Raw genomic sequence first — 12,010 nt, forward strand, 5'->3', positions numbered from 1 at the left:
GACAAGAGAAAACATCCTTCTTACATTATTGCGTACATCTGTTTGGAAATTAAATAATCTACCACACGGATCGAGAATGCTTCATTCTTTTTTCTGTTGATTATGAGGTTCAGCGTCAGTGCTTAGTCAATGGGGATCTCTTCATTCAAACACAAACCACTCAAATCTGCAATACTGTACATTTTCGGAGAGCTGATTTTGTTCCGACTGCTATTTGTAAGATTATAAGGTTTGTGACTGTCAAACGATCGTTTCGAGACGCTCAGAGATTTCTGCATGTATGTTTTATTAACTTTATTTGATAACATAATTTATAAATAACTGTACAATTTAACAATGTAATTATGGTAGGTTGGCATTAATTAAAAGATCGGTGTTTGCATTACCTTTGTTTTTATTAATATCTGTTTTGTGAAAGATCTGTTGCATAAATAATTGTCAATAAGCAGCGCATGTATATTTTTACGATTTCTTTTGCATTAATTATCAGATAAAACAAATCTTGTCATGTTAGTTGTATCCCTTTTACAGCCCTTTTTTTATTATTAAAATGTTAAATATTAAAATGTTGTGAAAATGATGGAACAGCCAAATGATTTTTTTTTGCAGAATTGAGAAATGGGTATTGCCCATGTCTCACAACACAAGGTAAATAATAAGAAATAATAAGAAATAAGTAATTTGTACATTTAAATAATTGGTAAGGGGAAAAGACATTGTGTAGCTGAGTGTCTACACCTTGTTCAACTTTCATTTTATGAACATTATGTATTTCATTCATTCACTGGACCCAAACGTGTAAGTTTCAAATGCACTCAGTTAACATTTATAGTATAGTAATAATAGTGGTGTAGATGTTATTTGCATTTTAAGTGATATTGTAAATCCTGTAAACGTGTATATAGAAGGTAATATTTGAATTTCTCCGGTTCTCTGCACTGGTGTTTAGCACAGCCGGAACTAGCCCATTACAGACAGGTGTGTAGGAGCAGGGTTGGAACTGAATTTAGCAGGACAATGACTCTCCAAGGGGCAGGGTTAAGGAGGGTCCAAGACCTCAAATGTGTGTGTCAGATAAGATAGACACCAAAAGCGTGCAGTGTTGGGGGTTCTCAAGGACCAGGAGTGGGAACCACTGCTCTAACACAATGAATTCTGAACTATTGATGAAAACACCATTTTAGTTATGAGTGTAAATGCATTTGCACAATAGTTTAGCTGTCCTTACCACATTTACAAATGAAACCTATCGTAATATAAAACTGAATGCATGTAATGTTAGCAGTAGTGTTGAAAATGGCAAATGCAAATCACATAAATTTGATTCTTCTGAATTGTGTACATATTTATTCCCATTATTTCCCATAGGTATAAGAACTGTAAATTCAAATACAGGAATACACTGACATTTACATTTTTTTAATCTCAAATTGAATTTAGCTAAATGCTTCCATAATTTTCAAGTGTGACATTTCACAAAAAGAAGCTTGTTAGGTTCAAAATGATAAAACTATACAAATAGTGATAAAAACGAAGAGATTTGAGACTCAACCGTGAATTTGTGGTGAATCTGTTTGGGCAGACTGAGATCTGTTTGGATGTTTTATTCTGTTTTGGTGGCACAGAAATCAGTTCTTCAGGGCACAGTCAAAGCAATAAAACTGTGCTTTTGCACTTTTACTGAAACGGTTCTGCTGAACAGACTTGTGCTTCTTCCTACATACTGCAAGAACTTAATTTGCCCAACTAAAATGTGTCTATTACTTTTTGAATAAGTCACGTACAAAATGTGATCTAAATATCTTTTAAATCTATTTAAAATTTACTCTGAATAAATATAAACAGGTTATTCATTTTATACGTATTAATATGAAATTATACAAATATAAAATTGTGACATTAGTTACTGGTGTCCCTCTTTAAAACTGCTGTATTTTCTTCACAAATGGACAAAACAGAAAAAAGAAAAAACTGTCCATTAAATATTCACAAAGAGCAGTTTTTACTCTTTCAGTTGATCTGGATTATAAAATGATGTTGCAAATAGCAATGTGTCAGCAATACGTTCTGATTGCTACAGCGATGAAGAAGCAGAGATGTGCAGATGCAGGTGTGCTTGGTCTGGTTCTGCTCTCAGATGCGTCTCTATGCATAGAACGTGTCCACTTTCACGGCGTGACAGAAGATGGTCATGGAGAACACCAGCCCCAGGATCTGCAAACACACGTCAGTGCTGACCATCACTGAGCTCTCATGTATGTATTGATTGTGATGTGAGCGTTCAGTACCTGTGTTAGTGCCGTACACAGAGCGAAGATCCACAGAGCCACCAGATTCTCCTGCAGCCAGCCCTTCACTCGTTCGTAACACGGCTATGAACAAAAACCACAGCGGTCAGTCACATCAGAGAGAGAGATGGACACCGTCACACTTACAGAGACACAGTAGAGTTTCTGTCTGTCCTGCCCAAACCTGCCTGTTTACCAAGACAGGAGAGAAAAGAGTGTTTGATGGGCTCTTTAGAGGCTAAAGCTGACTTACAGCCGTCCACCAGGTGCCAGGATTCTCCAGACCGCAGTTATCACTGTACTCCAGACAGCAGGAGTCCGGCACACGCGTCGCATTGTACACGTGAAACCAGTCCGTGTGATTGGTCACTCCACAACAGCGAAACTGTGGCACACACACACACATACCATCGTCACATGTCCTTCCTTCAAGACACTCAGCCATATCTTACAGTGCTACGCCTCTGTTCTTGGGGAAATAATCATAACTACAGACAGGACTGCAGGAACCGTACGTCGGTTTGGACGATGCTCCAGGCGTTGGTCAGGCCGATGTTTCCTTCAGTCCCGAAGAGATGCAGGCCTTTCTTCAGGTCGCTTTGTGCATACAGATCAATCTAGAACACAGTGTGAAGAAAACCTTATTTATTCGTTATAATGACATTAATCCCCGATTATCATATTCTGAAGCACAAGTGGAGGGTTTCTTAAATCCTCAGTAATATTATTGATTTGTTTCTGAGGCTTAACGTAACGTGACATTCTGTTGCAGCAATGTTGATACAGAAATTATTCACTTAAATGTTACCAAGACTTTGATATGGATGTATCATGCATTTTTGGTTAGTTTTTCAGTTTCCTCACATCCTTACTGTTGAACTGGTTGAGTTTCACCAATGTGTGGTACAAAATTTAATTGTCTTAATCAGTATTTTTTCAACAAAACATTTCTTCAAAACAGGACAAACTATTTGCCAGTGGGCAAGACGTCATAATATATATTCTCTAAAAATACATCAAGTAAATGCATCTTGTTTTCAGGAATTTTTAAATAATTTAATAAATTAATTTATTTTGGGGAACAAGACAAGAATGCTAATTAAGATTTTGTTTAACATAAGGAATGCTCCACGGCTAACTGTGCATTAAAGGGTTTTAATGCATACCTGCCAGCCAATCAGAATGAAGTATTTAGACAGACCATGGTATAGATGTCTGTGTTTCACCACATTTGAGCTGCAGGTTTAGTCTGAGTCTGATTTAAGGCCCTGTTTTCCATTCCTGTGTGTGCTACCATCCTGCTCTATGTTTATTCATTTTCTGGAAACACGCATCTAATTACAGTGGAACATAAATGTCCCTGAAATGACCATTAATACAAGCCATGGAGCTATGTGTCAGTAAATCAGTGTAATAACTCATTAATTATGCTTTGCATGTTAACGTAACCTAATACACAAATGGTGTTTGTACTTAACGTTTGTTGTTTTCAACACACTGAAAATGTGTGCGGATGAAACCTAGCCTGTTCTCAGGTGTGTGTGAAATGAAACTGACGTAACATGTTACATACGTGACTACATAACTGCTCTAAAGATGCAGGACAGATGATCCACACAGACGGGAACAGCACAAGCTTTACCACATCTGACTCTTTCTGATAGTTCTTCTGCTGTTTAAGAACAACACGATCTATCCTGCAGATCTTCCTTCATATTAACTCACTGTGACGGGATACATTTATAAAGAAGTCATATGTCAAGGACATGTAAAGGACTCAAATAGACATGAATAAACTGTGACGCATATGAGACTCATTCATTAAACACAAGCAAACCTAATTTCTGTGTATATAAACTGTACTCAATTCAGTGTTACAATTTACAGATGAATGGATTTATGCATGATTTTCAAAGAAATGCACTGATTGCGCTGGTGCTTCATGCATGAGGCCCACTGAGTGCTCATGAATGAACAAAGATGTGCTTGTCTACAGTCGTTGCTGCTGGCCAAGAGTAATGCACATGAGAGAACGGCAGGGGGAGATGAAGAACAGACCTCAGGAAGCTCATTTCTGTTGCTCCTGAAGAGCTAGTGTCCTGCAGACTTCAGCTCCAACACACCTGTTATCATCAAGCAGCGCTGAACACTTTGATCAGCTGCTTCAGGTGTGTGTGATACTTTCACTTTTATACATATACACATGTATTAATGCCACATTAAAACCAGATTTTGAGAATAGAATCATAATGTTATAAGAATAAAGTTATGTAATTAAGGCATGTTTTGGGAAATTAAACTTTCTTCAGTATTTGAGTAAATTCCGGGACCTTCCCAAATATTTTTCTCAAATTCATGTTCGCATCGTAAATCTCATATTTGATGGTTAAGCTTGTGTATGTTAATTCAGTCATTTAGAAACACACACATACACTCATTCTCGATTAGCATAATCCCGCCCATGAACTGCGGCTAACGTGAATCACGCATACAGGAACGCTGTGGGATCTTTGGACTCCCTTCAGCTTTGACTTCAGTAAATGTTATAAATCCAATAGAGACTGATTGACCACATGGCTAACCAACAGACTACATGACTGCTTTTAATAACTTTGATCAATTAAATTAATTTTAAAATGTAACGTTTATTTTGTTATTATTTGAAATTCTTAAATTAAATTTTGGGAGCAGTGAAACATCTAATATATGGGCTTGACTCTTTCATAATCTTTACAATAAAGCAATAAACCGCAAGATGAGAACACCGCACATTAAATTCTGATGCTGATGACACACAGCTGTGATGACATGTTTTATGTTAGAGTCAGAATGATTTTTTAATAAATTAAAGTTTTATAATAGTTCTATAAAAACTACTTTATTCAAACAAAGTTTTACAGAAATTAATATGCAATGGTACATATATATATGCATATGAAATATGATCAGACCGATGTATATCTTTGACAGAAACATTAAACACAAAGAGGAAAAAACTCAGATGGAAACTAATTATTCACATCTAAAATATTTGACCTGTTCCTCTCTGAATATGTGAGTTTGGTGAAGTGTTAATGGAATATCATCTTTTTCTGATAGCACACGAGTTATAAATGAGGGTTTACAGTCTTTACTACAGAGGAATTGCACTGCCGTCATCATTCGGCCAAACAGTCTGTCATCAATGAATTATTCAACACCACAAACAACAGGGAAATAGAAAAACAGGAAAAAGGCAGTGAGAAAGACAGCAATCTATCCTGTTGAAGCTGCCAGTGAAAGCTGTCCTCCGAAGATTGTGTTTCCATGCAATCCTCCAGACAGGATTTGAGTGCATGCATGCTCTGGAAACGTAAATGTGCATTAAATAAGCATCACGGCAGGGTTTCACGCCTCCTTCAAGGTCTCATGACAGACTGCAGCACCATTACAAACACGTGTCTATATCATCTATACCAGCTCCTCCATTATTCCCTGTGATCCGTCACTTCATAGCCTTCCTCATAGATGTAATACAGTAATGCATCATAAATAATTAATATCAGTAAAGAGGAAGTATGGCAGAGAGACGATAAAGAGGTCGAGGAGGTCGTTTCTAATCATCTGTGTAAAACAGAATCAGGGGACGCAAGAAGAAAACTAGCTACAGAATAACAGTTTCCCCCATATATTGCCAGTTTGTCAGTGTAATCTCTCTTTAGATCTGAGCGAATCCTCATCAACAGTGGCGTGTTTCATGTTCTGCTGATGTGTGTGTAAATCACTTTATTTCTCCTGCTCACTTAAAAAATGACACTGAATAAAGGCCATTTACACAGATTAACCCTAAACCTAAACAACAAATGCCTCTTATAGATCATTTACAAAATAACGTTATTGTTGAATTATGATTTTTTTTTTTTTATTGCTTGTTTCTTTAGCTCAAATCCCTGAAAACTGAATTTTTCAGGCTGGACTAGATGATCCATATACAGCAACATATGAAAGCAGTGAGATACTAGCAGCCATCTCATGTCCAGTGCAGCGTTAGTAACTCAACACACTCACACACACACACACACAGACACACACATGCGCACACAAGCACGCACACTCACTCACTCACACACACACACACACACACACACACACACACACACACACACACAAATACACACACACACACACACACACACACACACACACACACACACACAGACTCACACACACAGACACTCACACAAATACAGACTCACTCACACACACACACACACACACACACACACATAAACATGGTGAGGTAAACACTTCCTCTGTAACTGATCTGAGAAGTGTGCTTCATCTTCCTCTGCTTTATTCTTTACAGAAACTAGGTCTACTACCGAAAACATCCACTACAGACTAATGTGGGCTAATATAATGAATGAATATTTGGCCAAATGCTTCATTTATGGTTATACTACAATAACATTTATTCACTCTCGCTCTGTACTTTACGTCGTTTCCAGAGACACACATTACACATTACACTCACTCCCTAATTAAAGCCCCTGATCCAGCTCATCATCTTATTAGTCTGAAATAGTAGATACTACATTTGAATCAGAACCAGTAAAAAAAAATTTGCTCTATAAAATATGAAAATGGTAATATGAATGAAACACTACATCTGCTTCCTCTCCTGTGGTCTCATGGGATAGTAAAGTGTCCATCAGACGTGCACTTCAGAATCTTATTAGCAGTAGGCCATCGGTTCTGTGTGTGCGATGAGAGAGACGTCCAAAACGAGTTCCTTTCATCACACTCTACACTTATATGGCTCCCTCATGCTGCTGACGGTCATCTTATTATGGTACAATGTTGCCATGATAATAACCATATATGTTATTATGTATCTTGTATAATGCTATTCAAAATACATATGCACTTATCAATAAATCTGGTTCCAATTTTTATCATGATAAAATGTTAGGTAAATATTCCTCTTTGTGAGGGAAAATGTAGTGCTGCGGCATTTGCTGAAAGAAAACTAAAAAAGCCTGCCAGCAGATCATGTGACAAATTTCTGCATTTTCAGTGGATAGAGCCCATTCTGTAAAACTCTTAAACTGTGTGTGTGTGTGTGTGTGTGTGTGTGTTGTCATGCACTGGAAGCTCATGTCCTTTATAAAATGATTTATAATCATCGGCACTGTTTTTTGAGTTTTAAGATATTTCTGATATGCAGATATTTCTGGCTGTTGTTGTTTTTTAGTCATAGTTTCTGTCTTTCCCTTTTAAAAAGGGGTTATATTTTTGGCCAATATTTTGTCAGTTCATCTTCAATAATTTTACCCTGCACTCAATTTTAGATGATAAACAAATATTTGAGAAAATGCTAAATTAAACCAACACTTAAAACATTTTATATTTTCATTTAAACGTGAAAACTGGCATTGCTGTGAAAACCTGTTCTCCTGAAATACATACATTTTTATTTTAATATAATATCACGAATTCTTAATGATTCAGTTATTCATTGCATGTTTAATTATGGAAAGAAAATGTACTTACTCACAAAACTTTGCCTCCACATACTGACCAGCAGTACATTCAAATACATTTGTGTCTTGTTGTAATAAAAAACAATGTTAAAAAAGCACAATGTTAATTAATACCTTTTTTTATTATTATATTTTGTCAGTAGCATGTAATTATTTAATTATCTTCATGATGACACTTTTTTAGTCTAATCTTGACAGTGAACAGATGAAGACTGCAGGAGGATGAATTGGTGGCGTGTTTTTCTCTCTGGTGAGCGTCGAGGAAGTCGTACAGTAGCTGATGAGAGTCTGTACAGTCTGTCACTGTACAATGCTCCACAGTGGAAATATGCCGCTATTACTGGAAATGTCTTTGGAAAATGCCCATCACACTATGCTGCCATATGTGCTTTGAGGAGAACGGCCAAGAAAACGATGAGCGTTTGGGTGAGAGAGACTCACAGAGAGAGAGAGAGAGAGAGAGCTACACTCATGACTTGATTATTTTAATTATTACTTTTACAAAGCATTAGATGACACTAACCCAATAAATACCTCACTTAAACTGCTCTTAATGCTATTCCTATGTGAACTTGCCAAGAAAGGTAATGACCAAAGTTTTCACATGAATTCTACATGAAGATTTACATGGATCTACATCATCATGTAATCTCAAACTTTATGATGTAGAAATTATTTCATGTGAGAAGTAGTCTGGAGTGATACGAGACTGAAACTAGCATAAAACTAGTAAATCACCGAGCCGACGACCGATTAAACAGTTCACTGTCATTGTAACTAAATATGTGGGCACTGAATGCCACCATTGACCATCACAACTGAAATATTACAAAATAATGAATGATCCACTTTGCACGTACCTGATCTTGATATGCGAAGAACAGAACCATGAACAGAATCTCCAACAATAATATCAGGAGCAGCAGAATGAAGAACTGTGAAAATACAAGCAGAAGAGACTCCGAGTCAGAGAGATTATTAGATTATTATTATTCTGCAGGCCTTCACTCAAGAGCTTCCCCACTTAACCCACTTCCTGTTCTCTATTGTCATAAAAGCCACTGAAAACCTGACACATACAATAAAGGACCCAATGAGATAAAAGACACATAAACAGGGGAAGCAAATAACTAACAGAGACCATGACTGAGGCATGAAACATGAACATTAGATTAGATAAAATTAGATTCAACTTTATTGTCACTGTGCAGAGTACAAGTACAGAGCCAATGAAAGGCAGTTAGCATCTAACCAGAAGTGCAAATAACAGAGTATATAAAATAAATATAGAATGTGTATATACATGAAGATTTATAACATAAAGTGCAAGTTATGAGGTAGAAGGGCAGAGACTAGCTCAACGCAAATGACTGTACATACAACATAGGGTGCAAAGAAAGTATTAACAGAAGGTGCATTATGCAGTGACGTATATAAATAGCATATGTTTATATATGGCCAATGACCATAACAGTGCAAACGGAGGTAGAAATGTGCAAGGGAATGTACAAAATAACAGAGAAATGTGCAAAATAATGGAGGGAATAATAAGAACATTGTGAGTGAGGAGTGCAGGCAGGTTATTGTTCAGTACACTTTTTAGGATCTAGGATGTAGAGTTCAGCGCCTGAGATTGGAGTTCAGTAGGCTGACCGCTGAGGCAAAGAAACTGTTCCTGAGTCTGCTGGTGTGACAGCAAAGACTCCTATAACGTCTCCCGATGGGAGAGGAGTGAACAGTCTGTGATTGGGGTGAGAGGTGACTTTGATGATGCTTCTCACTCTCCTTAGGCAGCGTTTGTGGTAAACGTCTTTGATGGAGGGTAGCCTGACACCAGTGATGTATTGGGCAGTTTTCACCACCCGCTGGAGGGCTTTCTGGTCCTAAACAGTGCAGTTGCCATACCACACTGTGATGCAGTTTGTGAGAATGCTTTCAATAATGCAACGGTAAAAGTTCAGCAGGATGTTGGGGGACAGGTGAGCTTCCCTTAGTTTCATAAGGAAGTAAGTCAAGTCTGCTTTATTGTCAATTCTTCCACATGTACACTACATACACATACAGATGATTTTGATTTATTTTCTGTCAGATGGTTCATACAGATAGATCTAACAGTAGAGCCTAAAAATACAGATAGATACAGATCAAATCTAAAATATAAAATACAACTATACAAATAAGGGCATGTAAAAAAATAACAAAAATAAAAATAAAGTTAAATAAAGCAACGCAAGGCACATGGCAGATAGAGTGCAAACCAGTGAGGTGAACAAAGAGTGCAGATAAGAAAGATTGTAGTGCAAAAAAAAGCTTATTCAGTCTGATTAAAGTGACAAAGGGCTCAGAGAGCAGTTCTTTTAAACTGACTGAAGAGGTAGTACAAACCCGATTCCAAAAACATTGGGACACTGTACAAATTGTGAATAAAAACAGAATGCAATGATGTGGAAGTTTCGAATTTCAATATTTTATTCAGAATACAACATAGATGACATATCAAATGTTTAAACTGAGAAAATGTATCATTTTAAGGGAAAAATAAGTTTATTTTAAATTTCATGACATCAACACATCTCAAAAAAGTTGGGACAAGGCCATGTTTACCACTGTGTGGCATCCCCTCTTCTTTTTATAACAGTCTGCAAACGTCTGGGGACTGAGGAGACAAGTTGCTCAAGTTTAGGAATAGGAATGCTGTCCCATTCTTGTCTAAAACAGGCTTCTAGTTGCTCAACTATTTTAGGTCTTCTTTGTCGCATCTTCCTCTTTATGATGCGCCAAATGTTTTCTATGGATGAAAGAACTGGACTGCAGGCTGGTCATTTCAGTACCCGGATCCTTCTTCTACGCAGCCATGATGTTGTAATTGATGCAGTATGTGGTCTGGGATTGTCATGTTGGAAAATGCAAGGTCTTCCCTGAAAGAGACGACGTCTGGATGGGAGGATATGTTGTTCTAGAACTTGGATATACCTTTCAGGATTGATAGCGCCTTTCTAGAGGAGTAAGCTGCCCATGCCACACGCAATCATGCAACCCCATACCATCAGAGATGCAGGCTTCTGAACTGAGCGCTGATAACAACTTGGGTTGTCCTTGTCCACTTTAGTGCGCATGACATGGCGTCCCAGTTTTCCAAAAAGAACTTCAAATTTTGATTCATCTGACCACAGAACAGTTTTTCACTTTGCCACAGTCCATTTTAAATGAGCCTTGGCCCAGAGAAAACGCCTGCGCTTCTGGATCATGTTTAGATATGGCTTCTTTTTTGACCTACACTCTAAAAAACACTGGGTTAAAAACAACCCAATTTGGGTTGTTATTAACCCAAGGGCTGGGTAAATATAGGACAGAACCCATCTTGGGTTAATTTTACCCATCAAATTGGGTTGTTTATTTAACCCAGCATAATGGGTTTATTTAACCCAGCTATGGTTTATTCATTTTTACTATATTACTAGCTTATTTTTTACTTCATACATTAAATGATGTTTACAGATTAACTTAAATCCTCTAAACTTTTCTAAAATACTCCACACAACCACAGGTTTGCATGATAACTTCCTTTATTCTGCTTTATTTATCATTTACAGCATTGCTTATATCGTTTTTTAATAGGCTATACATATTGCCCAAATTTAACCTTGTTTAACAAACATTTAAAGTAAAAATGAAACATTTAACAGAAGTAATTTAGGTGTTATCAACCAGTCTCTGTTATTCTGTTTCCACCGTAACTGCGCCGCGCTGGTTCTCGTGCCCGAGCTGGAGTCGTGTTCGGCGGGGAACTGCTCACGGCTGAGACCGCGCCGCCCTGCGTTTCAGTCACAGCCGAAATATACTGCTACTGCCTAATAACCTGCCCAAAAACAAACAGTCAACAGCTCTGTGGAAATATTTTAACATCCACAGTATTTGTATTCTGTATATTTACGAATAAATCGTTTATTTTATGCAAAGCATCAGGCTTTTCCATCACGCGAAAAGACCGTGACACTCGTTAAAGGTGATTCATACCGCGCGCCGTGATGCTCTGCATAAAATTTAACGGTATACAGCACAGTAACGATTTAATAGATAAAATAAAATGTATACAAACCTGTATTTTACCGACGAATGCATCAATTCGATGGCACTAAGAACTGCTCTCTCGATAAATAACCCAACCGCTGGGTTAAGTCTGACCCAGGATCTGAGTAA

At 37.4% G+C, this 12,010-nt stretch overlaps 1 protein-coding gene across 1 annotated transcript in view; it reads right to left on the minus strand.

The window, feature by feature from the left end:
* Positions 1-545: 545 nt before the first annotated feature.
* The window catches only part of LOC109088579 (tetraspanin-4-like), a 36,337-nt gene continuing 24,872 nt past the window's right edge, over positions 546-12,010 (minus strand). The window contains exons 3-7 of the mRNA XM_019102748.2: positions 8,671-8,745; positions 2,804-2,905; positions 2,542-2,673; positions 2,289-2,372; positions 546-2,214 (exon numbers count right to left, since the gene is read on the minus strand). Coding sequence (XP_018958293.1) covers positions 2,146-2,214; positions 2,289-2,372; positions 2,542-2,673; positions 2,804-2,905; positions 8,671-8,745 — 462 coding nt within the window. The 3' untranslated portion in view covers positions 546-2,145. The remainder of the gene's footprint in view (positions 2,215-2,288; positions 2,373-2,541; positions 2,674-2,803; positions 2,906-8,670; positions 8,746-12,010) is intronic.

The sequence above is a fragment of the Cyprinus carpio genome, chromosome A18 (genome assembly GCF_018340385.1).
Source record: "Cyprinus carpio isolate SPL01 chromosome A18, ASM1834038v1, whole genome shotgun sequence".
Lineage (NCBI taxonomy): Eukaryota > Metazoa > Chordata > Actinopteri > Cypriniformes > Cyprinidae > Cyprinus > Cyprinus carpio.